This window comes from Pseudophryne corroboree, chromosome 4, assembly GCF_028390025.1.
Source record: "Pseudophryne corroboree isolate aPseCor3 chromosome 4, aPseCor3.hap2, whole genome shotgun sequence".
NCBI classification, from domain to species: Eukaryota; Metazoa; Chordata; class Amphibia; order Anura; family Myobatrachidae; genus Pseudophryne; species Pseudophryne corroboree.
Genome location: NC_086447.1, coordinates 436,060,687 through 436,081,154, shown reverse-complemented (window position 1 = coordinate 436,081,154; position 20,468 = coordinate 436,060,687). Strand labels below are relative to the sequence as shown.

The window sequence follows — 20,468 nt, the reverse complement described above, 5'->3', positions numbered from 1 at the left end:
CTTATGCGACCGAAAGGACTGCATCTGATATTGCTGCGTTTTCTTTCGCTGTGGAGAAACATAAGGTAAAAAGGTAGATTTACCCGCGGTAGCTGTGGAAACCAGGTCTGCGAAACCTTCCCCAAATAAATCCTCACCTTTGTATGGTAAAACTTCCATATGTTTCTTTGAGTCGGCATCACCCGTCCATTGGCGGGTCCACGGGCTCGCCTAGCAGAAATCGCCATGGCGTTGGCTCTCGAACCTAGCAGACCAACATCTCTCTGAGCGTCTCTCATATACAAGACTGCGTCTTTTATGTGACCTAGGGTCAATAAAATGGTATCCCTATCTAGGGTATCAATGTCAGCTGACAAGGTATCAGTCCAAGCTGCTATAGCGCTACAAACCCAAGCCGACGCTATTGCCGGTCTGAGCAAGGCCCCCGTATGTGTATAAATTGATTTTAAGGTAGTTTCCTGTCTGCGATTAGCAGGATCCTTGAGGGCTGCTGTGTCTGGAGACGGTAGCGCCACCTTTTTGGACAAGCGCGTTAACGCCTTGTCCACCCTGGGTGAGGATTCCCACCGTAACCTGTCCTGCGCAGGGAAAGGATACGCCATAAGAATTCTTTTGGGAATCTGCAGCTTCTTGTCTGGAGTTTCCCAAGCCTTTTCAAATAACCCGTTCAGCTCATGAGATGGGGATAAAGTTACCTCAGGTTTCTTTTCTTTAAACATGTGTACCCTCTTGTCAGGGACAGAGGGGTCATCCGTGATATGCAAAACATCTTTTATTGCAATAATCATATAATGAATATTCTTGGCCACCCTTGGGTGTAACCTCGCATCATCGTAGTCGACACTGGAGTCAGAATCCGTGCCGGTATCAGTGTCTGTTATTTGGGATAGGGGATGTTTTTGAGACCCTGAAGGGCCCTGTGACACCGTCAAAGCCATTGATTGACTCCCTGTATTATCCCTGCACTCTGCTTTGTCTAATCTCTTGTGTAATAAAGCCACATTTGCATTTAAAACATTCAGCATATCCATCCAATCATGTGTCGGCGTTGCCGATGGAGACATCACAATCATCTGCTCCACCTCCTCCCTAGATGAGCCTTCCACTTCAGACATGTCGACACACGCGTACCGACACCCCCCACACTCAGGGATATATCTATATGGAGACAGTTCCCCAATAAGGCCCCTTGGAGAGACAGAGAGAGAGTATGCCAGCACACACCCAGCGCCAACTGACACTGGAAACCAACTTCCCAGATAAACAGCGCTTTTATATAAATATATCTCTATACACTCACTGCCATTTAAAAGTGCCCCCCCCCCCCCCCCCCCCCTCTTTTTTGCCCTCTGTCACCATGTTCAGCAGGGGAGAGTCTGGGGAGCCAGCTTCTCTGCAGTGTGCTGTGGAGAAAATGGCGCTGGTTAGTGCTGGAGGATCAAGCTCCGCCACCTCAGCGGCGGGCTTCGGTCCCGCTCAAAATTACAATACTGGCGGGGGATTAAAATATATACTGCCTCCGCAGCCTATATACTTGGTAGCCAGTCCCTAGAGGTTTATATTGCTGCCCAGAGCGCCCCCCCTGCGCTCTGCACCTATCAGTGCCCGCTGTGTGTGTTGTGTGTGGGAGCAATGGCGCGCAGCGTTACCGCTGCGCGTTACCTCAGAGAAGATCTGAAGTCTTCTGCCGCCTGTGAAGTCTTCTTTGTTCTTATACTCACCCGGCTTCTATCTTCCGGCTCTGTGAGGACGGCGGCGCGGCTCCGGGACGAACGGCGAGGGTGAGACCTGCGTTCCGACCCTCTGGAGCTAATGATGTCCAGTAGCCTAAGAAGCAGAGCATATCATTTAAGTAGGTCTGCTTCTCTCCCCTCAGTCCCACGATGCAGGGAGCCTGTTGCCAGCAGTGCTCCCTGAAAATAAAAAACCTAACAAAATTCTTTTTTCAGAGAAACTCAGGAGAGCTCCCTGTAATGCACCCAGTCTCCTCTGGGCACAGGATCTAACTGAGGTCTGGAAGAGGGGCATAGAGGGAGGAGCCAGTGCACACCCATTCTAAAGTTCTTTATAGTGCCCATGTCTCCTGCGGAGCCCGTCTATACCCCATGGTCCTTACGGAGTCCCCAGCATCCTCTAGGACGTAAGAGAAAGTGAAATGAAAGGCAAAGTTTTTGTGACTTTTTAGAAATTCCAGTTGAATCCACAATTTCTTGCTGATCCTTGTAGTAACTGAAGTCAGGGATTCTTGGTAACAGTGTGCAATCGGATTATATATTCTCTTCCTACAAAGACTAAAAAGGGAAAAATAATGAAACATTCCACTGATCTAATTTTATGAATCACTCCTAACTGCAGGGCCGTGGCATCTTTGCAAGTGGAAGTCCTTTCGATGCTGTCACTCTTCCAGATGGCCGAACACTGTATCCTGGGCAAGGCAACAATTCATATGTGTTCCCAGGTGTCGCCCTTGGAGTTGTAGCGTGCGGCGTGAGGCACATCAGTGATAATGTCTTCCTGACTACTGCTGAGGTAAGCGGCACCAGGGTGGTGAGGTTAGAGGTCACTGGAAGCACACAGCACTGGCTTTATTTCAAGCAATAAAATGTAACTTTATTTTACACTATTAAAATGTAACTCTCGTAGCAAATAGGTTACATACTTCCCCTGCAGAGAATTCTGGTGTTACTTTTCCATTTTAGCAGTATGCAATTCCATTCCGGTTGGAAATCTAAACTTTCCAATCTGCAGGCTTTGGACCTGTCTGTAAATCTTAATTATTTTTTAAATGGGACTCTTTGTGATACTTGTATAGATTTTTTGGTAACACACTTTATACATGCAGTAGATCTTAGAGAGGTGAAGTACATGTATGGTATTTTAATTACCACTGCTAGGAGTGAAGACAGTGGAAAGATAACAGGGACAAGGATAGGACACCTTGCTGAAGCTAGCACGAGCATACTGTGGTGAGTCGCAATACAGTCCTCAGTAACCTTGTACCCAATGTATGGGTGAGCAAACCCTGTCAGAGTCAATGGTGACATAGACATACTTATGCAATGGAAAAACAGGAGGGTCCTATCTGCAAGAGCTTACGTACCAATCACGGGCCTCAAGGCACACTAACAGTCCAGGCTTTAGTGATATCCATGCTTGAGCACAGGTGGTTAAATTAAAATAACTGAGGTCCTAATTAACTCACCAGCGCTCAACAATGACTGTCCTTAAAACCTGGACTGTTAGGGGTATATTTACTAAAGTGCAGGTTTTTATAAGATGTTATCCATAGCAACCAATCAGATTCTACTTATAATTTATCTACCACCTTCTAGAAGAATAGCTAGAATCTGATTGGTGCAATTGCCAAATATAGCCCTTAGTGTGCCTTGAGGGCCTTAGTTGGGAACCCTCAGGTGCGGTGAGGTAAGTAGCTCAGGAGGCAACTGGCTACTACCAGAGCCCAATTTACACACAATGCATGAGCCAAAGGGTTCATGGGGGCATTATACACAGGTGCAGCATTATAAACTCCTGGAAATTTGGTAAGCTTTGATCAGAGATGTGTGGAAAAGATAAGCACGTGAGGACCTGCCTGTCATAGACTGTCATAGACTTTTTACTCCAGAGTTTTGATTATAAAAATGATTAGAATAATGCAAAGAAGATATTTCAAACAATTTGTATTTTTCATATACTTTATACAGTCAAAACTCTGGCACAAATGTAAGTTTGCAAAGAAAGGTGGGGTTCCGCACTTACCCAATAATTCAAACTAACATCACAGAAGAAATAATAAAGACAAACATTCTAATGATATACTCCTGAATAGGTTAAAATGACTCTGTTGGTGCACCCTAGAGTTATGTATTAGTAACAGGCAACAAAGAAAGAAAAGAAAACTCTTTGTTGGAGCATGCCTGAAAGAAAATAAAGATATTATTGTATCTAAAACATAATAATTTTATTGGTATGCATTAAAAATCAGTCCGATTTCCAAATACCAGCAGATACTACAAACGGGCATGTATGGGGGGAAGGGTGACTCATGTAATAGAGGACATTGACATAAAAAATATATTACATGACATACAGTAAGTGTTGCACCATATATGTGACTGCATAGGGTATTTTCCCTGATCCCAAAGTGGATCACCACTTAGGACACACACAGAGTGTACACAAAACAAAATAATTAATTATACATGATATGGTGTGTAACAGCCAATGTTGTAGGTGACTTTCAATAGTGAATCTCAGTAATCTCAGTAACTCGTTTTTCCATGGCTGTATTTGTTGAGCATGTGCAAAGAGAAATATATATATATATATATATATATATATATATATATATATATTATACATGTGGGTAATAACAATAGACACAATTATGTGTATTAAAATAAGGCGAAATATCTTTGGTTTCAAATACCTACAGTAGGTGTAGAGAAATTCTTTACAATTTATAATATAATAGATATGGTAACCGAAAATGCACGTTAACAAGTCTAGGTTGCTGATTATGGATAATAAGCAGCCCAGTGAAGTTTCACAGAATATACTTTAATATCTCATAAAGATGACTGAAATATTGATGCCTTATATATGTCTGTAAAATGGACACTTAGCAAGGTGTATCGCCTCTTGTAAATGGAGCTGCTGTCTGAGTGAGTAAATCAGTGAAAGACTCATTTGACCTGATCTCTGCATCTACTGCCCACCTGTGTGTTATTGTGAACAGTGAACTGGAGGGTGAGATTACAGTGAGTTTGGTCAGAGATGAGTGATAAATAGATGAAGGTAGCGGATCATCTGCTTTTATGCATGCAATCAGTCTCCCCTCCTGGTGGGGAAAACCAGTGCAGGGGGAGTGTCCTGGTTCAAGCCTAATGCGAGTCCTCCAGAGATAGAGTGGTATATGAGATATATAGGTGTGTATATGCACATATTTGATGCGACCAGAAAGTGTATTAAAGGTATATATATATATATGCGGAATAAATTAGCCGTCAAAAAAAGGGCATACAATGAAAACAGGCAAAAGAAATATAGTATACTTATCAGGAACTTGTATAGTGTGCTGTTCTGGTTGTAGTCAGCAGTGATCAGCATCAAGACACACGCTGGGGGAGGGTGCAGGGAAGCACAATGACCTGTCTAGGGTGGCCAATCCTGGGATCGGTGGGATCCCGGGAATTATTTAGGCCACAAATCGGTGGGGATTTCGGGATCAGGCAGTCCTTTGTTTTTTTTAATGCTGGGCAGCGTTGAGTGTCCTCAGGAGGATCAGACGCTGCCCGGCTCTCTCCTCCCGGCAACCTTGCGCAGCATAACGTGAAGTCAGAGGTCACGCTGCGCAACCCGCCACCTGCCGCAGGGACCTCACCAGCTCCCTCCTCCCGGCTCCTCCAGCGCAGCGTGACGTGAAGTCAGAGGTCACGCTGTGCAGCCAGCCGCCCGCCACCCACTGCACGGACCTCAACGAACTGGAGGAAGTGACCTACCCACCCTCCCAGGTATTATGGGGGTCAGTTATGTGAGCTGACTGGGGACACAGGAAACAAACCAATCCCGGGTATCCCGGGATTGACCATTTTTCAATCCCGATACCTGGAATTTAAAAAATGGCCTGGGATTGGCCACCCTAGACTTGTCCCTCTGAGAGCAGCAGCTGTGGGAAGATTCTTTTGTGTATCTGACTGGTTGCATAGTTTGTGAAAAGATTAGATAATGCACTGCCTGTTGTTGTCACAAACGATGCAGGCAAGTGGTTAATTATGGTAAACCTATTTATGCATGTTATGCAGTTTACAGAGAATGTCTAATCATTGACACTATTCCTGCACCAGTGGAGGTTACAGTCTAAATCATGGGTATCCAATCTGCGGCCCTCCATCTGCTGTGGAAATACACATCCCAGCATGCCCTGCCTTAGTTTTAGCATGCCTTAGCATGCCTTAATAGCAAAACTGTGGCAGGGCATGCTGGGATGTGTAGTCCCACAGCAGCTGGAGGGCCGCAGGTTGACGACCCATGGTCTAAATGATATGCCACAAAGCCACATACACACTAACATTAACCTACTATACGAGTATGTTTTGGACTGTGTAGGAAATATACAAACCCCACACAGATAGTAATCTGGTTGGAATGGAATCCATGGCCTTAATACTGTGAAGCAACAGTGATATTCATTAGTTTGCCACACTAATAATTAGTCAAGAGAGGGCTTTTCCTCCTATCCATGAATCAACACTCTCATTGATTGCAGCCTGACAACCAATACTAGAGAATGCCTTTTGTGCTCTGTATTCAGGGCCAGTTCGAGCCCTTTTTGCACCCCGGGCAGTACATAGGGGTGTGGCTTCATACAGGGGGCGTGGTCAGTTACGCCCCCTGTACAGTAGTAGCGCCGTTGAAATGCTGAGCGGTGCGCAATGATGTCATTGCGCACCGCACAGCAAAGGTCCTCTCCAAGAAGGGAACTTCCCTTCACGGGGGGGGACACAGCGGGCAGCGGAGGGCACAGCAGCAGTGGATCTTGCCATGGTGCGGCGCCCTCCGGATGGCGCCGGCGCACTCCAGAAGGCGGCGCCCGTGGCAAGATCCGCTACTGTCTGTATTCTGTAACCAATGTTTCAGGAGGAGCTAATAGGGGTATCCACCTAAGGAGGTCAGGAAGCAAGGTGACAGGGGGTCATGTACAAGGTGTTATAAGCTTATCGGTCTCAATCTTGAATCACTCATAAGAGTTTAATTTGATCTCAAAAGTTAAGCAACCAGCAAAGGACAGAGAGATCAGCATGTGCAGAACTGAACATATATGTAAAAGACAACAGTTTTTTGGAACAAATGTTCTTTCTGAAATGTGATTTGCCGTTAAACATCCTAGTGATATTTGGTGGACCCCTTTCTTTGAAAGTAAAGCATTCGTAACCTAGAACCAGAAATAACGACACAGAGACTTGAATTTTGGCAGAAAATTGCTAGCTATTTATTTGTCCCTATCCATTAGGAAACCTGTAATAAAGAAATTAATTTAATATGCCGCTCCAGCCGGCATATGGTGGCGGCCCAAAAGAACGGCTCAATTAACCTAAATTAACCTTAAATAACTAACCCTATAAATTTACTAAAACTTATCATAAACCGGTAATAGGTGACAACTCAACCCCCACAGTGACTACCCACCGCTCCTGGGTGCCCTGCCGCTGCCTTCCCGGACGGGTGGTCAAGCGGCCATAAGTCGATGGAGGTGAGTGCACCTAAACCACAACAAACTGTAAAACACTACAGTTTTCCCTACAATACAAAACTGCCGTTCTTTTCCGCCAATAAATAGCCAACGATAAACCAGCCAACAACTTAATGCCAAAGCACCACGTGCCAGAATCTCTTAGTACCAGGGCGGGAGGGCGGGAAAGCAAATCCACCAAGAGAACTAAGATGGCCTCACCTTCCCTATATATATCAAACCCTCCCCCTAAAAGGCTGTACTTTCCTAACAGCTAGGTCCACCCCTCCCAAGATGTTTAACTCTTTCCTTTCCTATGCAGTCAATTCTCTCTCCTAAACATCTTAGTGATATTTGGTGGACCCCTTTCTTTGAAAGTAAAGCATTCGCAACCTAGAACCAGAAATAACGACACAGAGACTTGAATTTTGGCAGAAAATTGCTAGCTATTTATTTGTCCCTATCCATTAGGAAACCTGTAATAAAGAAATTAATTTAATATGCCGCTCCAGCCGGCATATGGTGGCGGCCCAAAAGAACGGCTCAATTAACCTAAATTAACCTTAAATAACTAACCCTATAAATTTACTAAAACTTATCATAAACCGGTAATAGGTGACAACTCAACCCCCACAGTGACTACCCACCGCTCCTGGGTGCCCTGCCGCTGCCTTCCCGGACGGGTGGTCAAGCGGCCATAAGTCGATGGAGGTGAGTGCACCTAAACCACAACAAACTGTAAAACACTACAGTTTTCCCTACAATACAAAACTGCCGTTCTTTTCCGCCAACAGCGAAAGACTCATCCCCAAAGTCTTTCGCACCGCCACCATAAACCTACCCTAACTCCTGCAAAGCGAAACCTAGATCCTCCAGAAAAAACATCATCCCCTCATTGGATAGATGTACTCCATCATGCCGGAAAAGGTGGCTGACTCTGAACCGAATCCTCGGGTGGCGAACCACCCTCCCTCCGTGGGACAGCACCCACTTTGCCACCGCCCCGTTCACCTTTTTCCGGGCCTCGTCAATCTGGCGCCCATCCGCCACACCCCTCCAACACAATCTTGGCACCATCATTGAAAAAACCAACACACACTTGGTCCATGTTGCGGCCACACTTGCCAGATCATGTATCATGGCCCACCGCAGATCCAAGGATGTCCTCTTCCCCAGGTCGTTGCCACCTAGATGGACAACCAGGACCCTAGGGATTCCATGCTTGCTGGCCTGACTCACTAACCTACTCCTCAGCTCACCCCACATCATTCCTCGCCAGCCAAGCCATCTGACACCCTGTGCTCCAAGCAATGCCTGAGCCCCTTCCGAGGCCACAAACCTGGCCGCCCAGTAAATGTAAGAGTGGCCAACCACCCAAATAGCCAAATTGTCGTCAAACCATCCTGAAGGGGAAAAGAGGGGTAAAATTGATTACTAAGAGGCTTATTAATTGTTTACACTGAAGGATCTGCCAAAAAGAAAAACTTTAGATCTCGCTATTGCAGCAGTCACGGCCTAGCCGAACTGCACCATGCTTCGTTGCCAATTTAAAGCGCAATTAAAGACACAAAGGGGAAAGGTCAAATAAAACAAACGAAATAAAACAGGGAAGGGGGGGAGGGGGGTATAAAATGGGAAAAACATGTAATAACTCAGCTGGAGGTGAAAGCGTAAAGACCTGCTGAGGGACTCTGATTAGACCAGATTAGCCGAATTGTAGATTAGAATTCAGTCCGTCAAGTCAGGCAAAAAATCGCAAAATCACTCCAGACCCCCGCTGCCGACTCATGCCAGCAACGGCGAGTAGCTAATCCCTGAGTAGGATAAAAAGGGGGAAACACCAACAGACGCACAACACCATAAAATCACAGAACTGGAACAACATAATACATTGCAAATAAAACAAAGCGCTAGGTGCAAACCGACTTCTCACGCGACGGGGCGAATGTATCGTCTATAGCTTGACGACTTCCATCGCCCCACCGCCTGGATTTCCGTTCTGGAAAAACCCGCCGCAGCAGCCGACGTCGCCGCGCCTATTCGAAAGGAATGGGTACCGAAAGCAGCAGGTGGGAGGCCCAAGCTCGCCAAACAACGACCCAGCATCCAACGGAACTGGTATTTCGTGACTGGCAGCCCGTCATAATGCAATAGCCATGACCCCTCCTTAACGGGTCGCACCCCCACATATTGCATTGCCAGACCCACTGGGCAAACGCTCCCCTCTAGCGCTGGGACCATAGTGACCCAGCGCCCTCTCCCCACTTGGTCCGTCTTCGAGCGCCGCAATCTGCACAGCAAGGACCTCTCACCCACTACAACGTCTCCGACCAGCATGCGCGAATCTGCTCTCTTGGAAGGCGCTACCAACTCCGAAACCCTAAAGGCCCCGTGGTAAGCCATTGAGAACGCCAAACTAAACAAAAGCGTCTCAAACCTGGACGACGCGACTCGCCCCACCGCCGCGATGACGGCCGGCAACAAGGCCGCATCGATGGGCCGCCTCCTATCTGGTGGCGTCGGCGCTACTCGCGCCCACCCTTTCATTGCCTTCCGCAGAACCTCGCTTTTTGTCACATCAGGGACGCCTCGCAGCTTGCAGAAAAATGAGACGCCAGCCAAGTACCGTGATACCACCGCTCGGGACCTACCGGAAACGTAAAGCTGCCAAATAAAAGAAAGCATCAGCCGATGCCTGCTCTTACCTTGTTGCTGACGACCTTGGACAAACTCCTCCCACTCGCTCCAAGCTTGTCCGTAAGCCTTGAGCGTGGCTGGCGCGACTGACCGCAATGCTAGACCCTCCATTCCGGCCCGATCACCTGCCAAACATAACCGGGACAGTGAAAACCTTGCTCCTCGGCCTCTGGTGCCAAAACCCAAAACCTCTCCCACTGTCCACGCGACAAAGCGTCGGCAATTCCGTTCTCCAAACCGGGCACGTGCTGTGCCCGGAACCATAGGTTCCTACGCAAGCACGTCAAAAGCAATTGCCCGAGCACCCGCAGAACCACCAGCGATTTAGCCCTCTGGTTATTAATCGCATGCACTACGCCCAGATTATCGCATCTAAACAATATGCTGCGATTAGCCAACCGATCGCCCCAGACCTCCAACGCTACCATAATGGGAAAAAGCTCCAGCAGCACCAGATCTTTTGTAAGACCCTTGCTATGCCAGTTTGCCGGCCAGGATGCCGCACACCAAGATCCCTCCAAAAAACAACCGAATCCAGAGACACCTGCAGCGTCGGTAAACAGTTGCAACTGCTCGCTGTCCACAGCTGGCGCTTGCCATATGCTCACTCCGTTGAATTCCTCCAGGAACGAAGCCCAGACGGCCAAATCCCTTTTTAATTCGGAGGACAATCGAACGAAATGATGAGGCCTGGCACACCCCGCCGTCGCCCTCTCAAGCTTCCGGCAGAAAACCCTGCCCATCGGTATAACCCGACAAGCAAAGTTCAGCATGCCCAGCAGGGACTGCGCCTGCCGTAGCGTAACTTTACGCGAGCCATTGAACCAGCAAATGGTTTCGCGGAGCTTCGACACCTTGTCTCGGGGCAGGCGACATTCTCCTGCCACCGTGTCAATTTCAATCCCCAAAAATGATAGGCAGGAGTCCGGGCCCTCCGTTTTGTCCACGGCTACCGGCACACCGAAGTGGTAAAAAAAGAGCCCGGATGCTAAACAGCAAGTCGCCGCACCTTGCGTCATTAGCCGGACCCGCACACAGGAATTATCTAGGTAATGGGCAACTCCGTGACCGCCTGACGCAGACTCCACGCACCAATGAAGAAACGTGCTAAAGCGCTCGAAAAATGAGCATGAGACGGAACATCCCATCGGCAAACATTTGTCGATGAAATACTCCGCCCCAATCAGGAAACCCATAAAACGGAATGAGTCCGGATGCAATGGCAGTAACCTAAAGGCTGACTCAACATCAATCTTAGCCATGAGGGCCCCGCTCCCGTAGCTGCGGACCATCTCTAGCGCCTCGTCAAATGACTGGTATACCACCGAGCAATGAGCCGGCGGTATTGCGTCGTTGACCGATGCCCCCGGAGGGTAAGAAAGATGCTGGATGAGCCGAAAAACGCCTGGAGTCTTCTTCGGTACCACCCCGACCGGGGAGATGACCAAGTCATCCACCGGGGGTGACCTAAATGGCCCCTCCATCCTGCCCAACCTGACCTCCTTATCCACTTTCTCCCGCAGCACAGTCGGCAAGGCTCGGGCAGACTGGAGGTTCCTCTGTGCGCGCACTGACACTTCGCTCGCAACAGGCAAGCGAAAACCAAACTTAAAACCGTCGAACAAAAATTTTGCATCCCTTTTATTCGGATACAAATCCAACCACTTACCCATTGCATCCAGCTTAACTGGCGTTGGGGCTCTGCCGAGCGGTCCCGCTCGCGGCCTGCTTAGGGTACGCCTGCTTTCCCCGATTTCCCTGTCGACCACCTTTGAAACAAGAGGAGGCTGGGTGGGCTCCTCCACACTGCTGGCAGGAGTGACGAAAACGACACTGCTTGCCAAAGGAACATGTTCCGCTGTTAAAAGCGAAACACTTCCCTCGCGTGGCGGAACGCCCGCCCACGCGAACGGCCAATCCGCCTGTCCTGGCAAATCCTCCGTCCGCGCCTGACCCCTGGGCTGATGAGCCCGCCCGACGCCCACCTGCTCCCTGTTTCTGGGGTTCTTCTTCCTGCTGTGAGGCCCGGGTCACTTTGAGCCAGACTTCCACGTCCTTGAACCCGAAATCCATGACCCGTAGCCCGTCCTGTTTCTCTCGAAACTCCTGATCATACCGGCGCCATTCCGAGCCCGGGGACGTGCGCTGCATGTCGTGAACGAGATGCAGGTACCGGATAACATTCATGTGTTCCTCCGGCCTATCCTCCAAATAGCATGCCGTAAAAACCCAGAAACCGGCCAGCCAATTATCAAAAGACCGGAAGACCTCTGTCCCCATGCCTTTCTTAGCGGCTGCCGCTTTGTAATCCTTCTTCATGGCCTTAGTCAAAACGAATAAGTCCACGAAGTCACCCCTACGTATCTTCTTGCGGCAGCTGTCTCGCAGCCCCCGCATAACCGCGGTGTACTCGCAGCGCACTACCCCAGGCAGATCGCGCCGCTTCTTTGCCCTACGCTCTTCCTCACTAACCCGTTTGCGCCGCTTACGCCTCTTCTGCTGTTTTGCTGCCCGCTTGGCAAATTTTGCCGCCTTCTTCTTTGCCCTAGAAGTACTGTCTACGTCGGACGCTTGCGACGACAAAGAAGAGGAAGAGGAGGAAGACGAAGAGCTATGCGAACTCGAGCTCGTGGGGGAAATTGATATAGACTGTGCCAACTCACCGGATGCCATCGACCTTTCCGACCTGGAATCCTCAGCCTCCTCAGTCCAATCGTCGTCCTCCACGAATTCCGCCAAATCCCCCTCCTCTCGGCTCTCTGTGAAAGACAAAGCAGAAGAGGGCCCGGCCCATGCTTGCGGCGCACGCCGGGCCCCCCGCGTGGTATGCCCTGTGAGCGCGCGTCCCTGCCGCTCCTGGTCCGTACCTAGCTCCGCAGCGACCGCCCCCAGTTCTCGGCAGGCTCGTGCCACCCGCTGCGCCGCCGAGGTCCTCTGCCTGCCGGACCCACTGCCTCCGGCAGCCTGTCCGAAATCAGACATCGTCCTAGGGGAAGCCGCTGCAGCTAACGGCCCCAAAGCCTCTACTACTGTGGCCAGGGCCGACGCTAGGGCCCCGGGAGGATCCCGCGTGCTGCGACCCCCGTCAACGGCCCCCGAAGGACCTCCGGACCTTGCCTGGGCGCGAGCCCGCGCCCGCCTACCGGCCGACGTGACCCGAGCACCCGGTCCCTCCTGATCCGACGGGAAAGCGAGACCCCCCCGACCAGACCATTCGCTCTCCACTTCTGAGCATGCCTCCCCCCTTCCCATAGAAGCAGAAGAATCCCCCGGTCCCGGGGAGGACCCGCTGTCGTGTGCAGCGGCCCGTGCCGCGGCCCTGCGGCCGCTGACCCATTCTCTGTCTCCCCTCCGCCCGCGGGACCCGCTGCGTCCTACTTCTGCAGGAGTGGTATGAGGAGTCACAGAGACCCACTGCGTACCCGCGCGTGTTCCCCCGCGTGTCGCACGACTCCCGGTGCGCGCACGCGCATGCTGCGCGCGGCCCCCCCTTGTACTCTCTGCTGTGGCCCCATCACGTGGCGCCATCCCTCTCGGCTCAGCGTTGCCTACCAGAGGCAAACGCTGCACCCCCCTGCTGTGTCCTCTCCCCCTGCCGGATTCCGGCATCCGGGGAGTCAAAATGGATGGCCGGTGCATCAGCTGCGCGCACACGTGCGCGGCCGGCGCCGCCCGGAGCGAGCGTGGGCGCGCGCGCACCCCGTGCGCGCGTCCCACCTCTACCCGCCGTCGAACTCCCGGCCGGTGTCTCCTCCTCGGCCGCCGCGCGAGGCTCCTGCACAGGCCCCGCGCGGCGACCGCCAGCTCCCCTTCCCGTCCTCTCCCCCCGCCCGGCACTAGCATTCGGCCGCGGCAAGGGAGGAGGGCTAGGGTTCGCAACCGCCGCGGGCGCCCGACCCGATCGCGGACTCAGCGGCTCCCGGAGGGGACAGCCGCCGTCCGTCGATCCTAGGGCGGCCTGCAAGGACCCCTGGTCCCCCACGCCGCCCTCGCCCGGCCGGTGTGACCGGCTCGGTTCCCGGCGGCGAGCCCAACCGGGCCCGGCTCCCGATGCCCGCGCCCTCACTTGCGGAGGCCCTGAGGGACGGAGCCCCGTCCCCCATGCCACCCACTACATCATCAGGCCCCGCTCGACCGTCTGACCCACGGTACCGAGCCGGGGCCCGTAAAACGCGCTGGGGGCGGGCAGCCATGGCAGCGAATATAATGATAAGGTGGAGAGGAGGAGTATTAACAATAAAGCAGGGGGGGGGGTGTTACACTGTGTAATATTTTCACAGTAGATTGAGAAACAAAATTTTGCTTGCACTGCAGCACTCACCTAAAAGCAAATCCACCAAGAGAACTAAGATGGCCTCACCTTCCCTATATATATCAAACCCTCCCCCTAAAAGGCTGTACTTTCCTAACAGCTAGGTCCACCCCTCCCAAGATGTTTAACTCTTTCCTTTCCTATGCAGTCAATTCTCTCTCCTTAGCTTCTAGTTGGTAAAAATGAGAAGAATTTGCCTACACATATAGAAATCCATTCAGTACTGAAGGCTCTTTCAACTCCACTGATTTAAATATAATCTTCTTGTTCAATTTTTCAGTACTTTGTTGCATCCCAGCTACTGATATGCACCACGTGTACATCTTGGCTTCCGTACAACATAGTTTTCTCCAGAATACATATTTAATGGGATTATCTATGGAGGTAGCTGGGTATCCAGATGGCTTTGCCAAAACTATTTCATTAGTTCATAAAATCCTTGACATTTTTGTTCTGCTTGGTAAACCTCATAAAAAAACAGGGAACGTTGCTTGTCATCACTGTGAAACGGTCTGCAATTAGAAGGCATTACAGCTTGAAATACCTGGCATTTGTCAGCTGAAATCAAAGTTATGCTCTGGGTAATTTGTCTTTGGAAAGTGAACACCTGACTGTCAGCCTGTCTAGCTGACAATAGGCTGTTACTATAATAACAAATTGCAAAAAGGTGGCACAGAATGATTGGGCATACAGCCTAACTAGCTGTGTGATAAAACCAGTGGTGCAAGTAGAAAAAATGTTATAGGTATTGTGTGAGCGCGCCAAGATATGGGTGTGACCAAATTCCACATGGGCGTGGCCAATGAAAATGGGGGCATGATACACATATGGGGGGGCCAGATACACATATGACCCCAATAGTGCCAGATATACATTGCCCCCACTGTGCCAAATACACAAATGCCCCCACTGTGCCAGATGTACATTTCCCCACTGTGCCAAATGTACATTGCCCCACTGTGCCAGATACACAAATGTCCCCACTGTGCCAGATACACAAATGCCCCCACTGTATCAGATACACAAATGCCCCCACTGTGCCAGATACACAAATGCCCCCACTGTGCCAGATACACAAATGCCCCCACTGTGCCAGATACACAAATGCCCCCACTGTGCCAGACATACATTGACCCCACTGTGCCAGATATACATTGCCCCCACTGTGCCAGATATACATTGCCCCCACTGTGCTAGATATACATTGCCCCCACTGTGCCAGATATACAATGCCCCACAGTGCCAGATACACATTGCCCCCACTGTTTAGGTTAGAGGAGAGGAGTTAGGTTAGAGGAGAGGAGTTTCCGCACATTGAGGCGAAAAGCTTTTTTTAACAGTAAGGACAATACGTGTTTGGAATTCCCTGTCTGAGCGAGTAGTAACAGTGGACTCAGTCAACACCTTTAAGAATGGGTTAGATAAATTCCTATTGTTTAAAGATATTCAGGGTTATGGTGTGTAGGCACGCATTATAGTTAATATAACTAGTCCTAACATAAAAATAACTAGTCCTATAATAAGACTGCATAGGAGACCACAAATTGAACTCGATGGACAATTTAGACAATTGTCTTTTTTCAACCTTAGTTACTATGTGACTATGTGCCAGATACACAAATGCCCCCACTGTGCCAGATGTACATTGCCCCTCTGTGCCAGATATACATTGCCCCACTGTGCCAGATATACATTGCCCCACTGTGCCAGATATACAATGCCCCACAGTGCCAGATACACATTGCCCCCACTGTTTAGGTTAGAGGAGAGGAGTTAGGTTAGAGGAGAGGAGTTTCCGCACATTGAGGCGAAAAGCTTTTTTTAACAGTAAGGACAATACGTGTTTGGAATTCCCTGTCTGAGCGAGTAGTAACAGTGGACTCAGTCAACACCTTTAAGAATGGGTTAGATAAATTCCTATTGTTTAAAGATATTCAGGGTTATGGTGTGTAGGCACGCATTATAGTTAATATAACTAGTCCTAACATAAAAATAACTAGTCCTATAATAAGACTGCATAGGAGACCACAAATTGAACTCGATGGACAATTTAGACAATTGTCTTTTTTCAACCTTAGTTACTATGTGACTATGTGCCAGATACACAAATGCCCCCACTGTGCCAGATGTACATTGCCCCTCTGTGCCAGATATACATTGCCCCACTGTGCCAGATATACATTGCCCCACTGTGCCAGATATACAATGCTCCACTGTGCCAGATATACATTGCTCCACTGTGCCAGATATACATTACCCCTACTGTGCCAGACGTACATTGCCCCCACTGTGCCAGACGTACATTGCCCCTACTGTGCCAGATGTACATTGCCCCACTGTGCCAGATATACACTGCCCCACTGTGCCAGATGTGCATTGCCCCCACAGTGCCAGATGTGCATTGCCCCCCCAGTGCCAGATATACAATCCCCCCCCAGTGCCAGATATACAATCCCCCACTGTGTCAGACATACATTGGCCCCACTGTGCCAGATGTACACTGCCCCACTGTGCCAGATGTACACTGCCCCACTGTGCCAAATGTACACTGCCCCACTGTGCCAAATGTACACTGCCCCACTGTGCCAGATGTACACTGCCACACTGTGCCAGATGTACATTGCCCCCACTGTGCCAGATGTACATTGCCCCCACTATGCCCACCCCTCCTTCCCCTCTGCCGCTCACCTCTGCCTCAAATGAGGCTCACCTCTGCTCACCTCCGCCTCAAATGAGGCGCCGGTTCATTAGCCAATCAGAGCTTGCAGACCGGCAGCCAATCAGATGCCACGGCTGCCGGTCCGCGAGCTCTGATTGGCTGGCAAACCGGTGCCTTAATGAGATCACCCGCCGCAGCCGCTGGAGACCGGACATCATAGAGAATTGAGGGATAGGAGAGGCGCACGCTGCCCTCTCCTCCCCTCACACAGACGCCAGTAGGGTGCAGGTATGGTGAATGGCCCGGCGGTACGGCATACCGGCTGGGAATTTCTTACTGGTACGCCGTACCGCCCCGTACCGCCATATTTGCAGCACTGGATAAAACTGTAATTTACAGGTAATTATCGTTTTTTGGAAGAGAGAAAGAATAGCTTGAACTTCTTTCAGTTGCAGCTTATTAAAAAGATAATGCTGAGATGGTAGCTATACGTTATGTGGCATTGGTGTCATTGGGGGTCATTCCGACCCGTTTGCATGCTGCGGTTCATCGCAGCGGTGCGAATGGGTCGGAACTGCGGAGGCGCATCGTTGGCCGCGACAGATGTCGCCGTGCAGCGACGCCGCATACAAAGAAAGCGGTTGCAACGGCGATTGCAAGAAGATTGACAGGAGGAAGGCGTTCCGGGGCATCAACTCACCATTTCCCGGGCGTGGAGATCCGAACGCAGGCGTGTCCAGGCGGTGCAAACAATAATATACTGCAAATGTGTGTATGTAGCAAATAGTTAAAATTTTGATCCAAACATTTCTAGGTGAGTACACACAGAACAATGTGCATACGATGCGACATCATCAGCGATGGGACCCGGCAGCAGGGCCAGCATCGGCAAGTGCATACGGCAGCATCGCATCGCTAGCGACAGCCCCAGATCTTCTTGCATGTACAAAAGATCTGAGACTGTTGCTAGCAACCCGCGGGCGCGCGAATTGTGATAGTGCGTACACACGGCTCTTTTTAAATGATTTGTCATTCCGATCGGTCAAAAAGGGCCAGATCATTGAAAATCTCGGCCCATATGTACGCACCTTAAGCTTGCAGCCTGTCATCAAGGGACCCCAATATCTGCAAGTCCTGCATTTTGGCCCAACGCACCATTATATTGCAGTAAATGCACTGTACCACAATGGAATGCTCAAGATCCATTACTTTTCTTGCTTATACAGATGGGGGTGCATTTACAGCGCGGCATCACCACAATGCCCGACTGCGCACATACATTGGTGCAGACATTGCAAGTTTCCCTTTGCACCTCTATGGGGCAGTGCCAGTGGATGAGATGCGACATTATCAGAAAAAGAACGTCACATAGATGGTGAGGAATTGAATTCCCTCCATGGAGTGAGCAATGATTCTTCTGGTGTTTTCTATATGTATAGCATATTGTTGTGTGTTAGTCACAATGCGGTGACGGAGGCCCCCCGCGATACCTGTGAGGTCTACCTACCCGGGATCTTCACCTGCTCCTCTGCCGGGAAGCAGGCAGTAGGCTGTCCCAGGCGCCTCTTCCTCCCCCCTGCAGCCGGAAGGACCTCCAGCTGCGTTGCTAGGGGAAGGAGGAGATTACCTTTCGGCTCCAGGCTTCCTGGAGGAAGGTATGCCGGGGGGGGGGTCAGCGTCTGCGGCGGGGGGAGGGGGGTTTTACCGCTTTTTTTCTTTAGTACACCCCGCCCTGTGTTTGAAAAATGACAAGAGCTGATTGGTTGGTACTTTATCTCTCACCATTTTATCTATCTTAAAGCTTTGATAAATATCGCCGATAGGGGAGTATCAGGAGATTGTACGCCAGAGTGTGGTAAAAGAGTATTCACAATTAGTCCATTAAGACCGTGCATTAGTATTTGTTAAACAGTATAAAATAAAATCTAAATATTGTAAATAATATAAAAATAACCATCCTTCCTGGTTTTCTTTATCCACTAGAGAAATCATCTGTCAGAATAAGAGGTTGTAGGATTTGTATCTATATTGGCTTTGGATATAGGAGCAGAATTTAGTAAATGTAGCTCATGAAACCATGCACAAGCGGATTGACTTTCATAGGTATGGGGCACAACAGCTGGCAGACACTTGCAGGTGTTAATAGTGTAGCTTGGCATGGCTGTGACTTTTATAGAATACTAGGTAATGTGAGAAAAGTAATGGAGGAATAGTTTCCATACTCCATTAAAGCCTCTGTTTGCACAGGTTTTACATGTTACTACAGAGAGAGAACACTTAGGACTCGGGGAGAAGGTTTTAGTCAGAATTTTTTTTTTTCATTTTCCACAATCAAGTATTGTAAGTACTGTACAATCCATAATAACAAGTAGTTATATGTAAATAAAGTGAACTACATATACTTGATAGGGAAATGTTGTCACTAGGTACCAGCAGTAACTTGTCTTCTATGACTTTAGTTTCTCGCGGCTGTGCCACATTAATACATGGTAAAGGAATAGGATGATTGCATTTTCCTGTAGATAGAGTAAGGAGTCATGTTCTGCACTGTGGGCTATACATTAGCTGTTATCTATACAGCACACACATTATGCAGCACTACACAGAGAAAGGGCTATTTTGAATTTAGAGGGGAAAAATTATATAGGTGTAGATGCGTGGAATGGGACAGAGGTGTCACAAGGGTGGTGCAGGGAGAGCAGACAGCAAATAGGTGTCACCCTTCAGGGGGTGAGACCAAAATGCAGGCTCCTCTGCAGTGAGCGGCAAATGCAGGATTTCAGGAGGGGGTTTCCAATGTTTCATTTTAGAGCGACTATCGCCAGACCATGGGCCCCCTCCTCTCTGCTGGCACCGCTGTAGAGTCTGAGCCTTAGAGGGGGCTCAGACTCTACAGCGCATGCACAGATCTCCGGCAAAATGGTGCGGCAGCCATTTTCCCAGTGCTATCTCTACTGTGCATGCGCAGAACACAGCGAAAATGGCTGCAGTGCTGTTTACACAGTGCTTTAACAGCACTGGTGCCATCGGCGTGGGACTTCGGAGGGGTGAGTATTTAAAAAAGGGGTGCAGTATGGTCCCACATGGACTCAGGGGCCCTGTGCACTGCAAACACTGCACCCATTATAAATACGCCAATGCGACAGCCCATAAAGGAAGTATAATTAGCATGTAACAAGCTATAGTCTGCCCCAAACAAATCACAATTTTACGTAATACAGTACTTCAGACACATGCAGGACCATTGATCACGGTAAGCCACTTACCAGATTCTCTCTATGGTGTGCTGATTGAGCACTCAGATCCCCAGACACACACTTACAGCAGACTTTGTGGGAATATATCTTGTGACTGGCAGCTCCATTCTGTCCCTTATGCTGCATGTAGTGGCCGCTGGCCAGGTTGTAGGGAAAGGGGGTTTCCAGGCAACTGGAATCCCCCTGGGTCCTGCAGTGTGACATTATCCTGCTGCGCACAGCTCCTGTCACTGAGAAGGAGTTGGCAGTGCAGACAGAATCTCCGGAGGCAGCCAATAATCTCCGGGGATGCTGAACATGCCGCTAGAGTGA

General features: G+C 49.7%; 2 protein-coding genes across 4 annotated transcripts in view; one reads left to right on the top strand and one right to left on the bottom strand.

Moving 5' to 3' along the window:
• The window catches only part of ME1 (malic enzyme 1), a 672,171-nt gene that overhangs the window by 638,601 nt on the left and 13,102 nt on the right, over positions 1–20,468 (top strand). For both annotated transcript variants that reach the window (XM_063916902.1, XM_063916903.1), the window contains one exon: positions 2,356–2,529. In XM_063916902.1, coding sequence (XP_063772972.1) covers positions 2,356–2,529 — 174 coding nt within the window. The remainder of the gene's footprint in view (positions 1–2,355; positions 2,530–20,468) is intronic.
• The window catches only part of LOC134909710 (uncharacterized), a 59,356-nt gene continuing 45,833 nt past the window's right edge, over positions 6,946–20,468 (bottom strand). For both annotated transcript variants that reach the window (XM_063916900.1, XM_063916901.1), the window contains exon 2: positions 6,946–14,752. In XM_063916900.1, the coding sequence (XP_063772970.1) occupies positions 11,612–13,771 (2,160 nt within the window). In that variant the 5' untranslated portion in view covers positions 13,772–14,752 and the 3' untranslated portion in view covers positions 6,946–11,611. The remainder of the gene's footprint in view (positions 14,753–20,468) is intronic.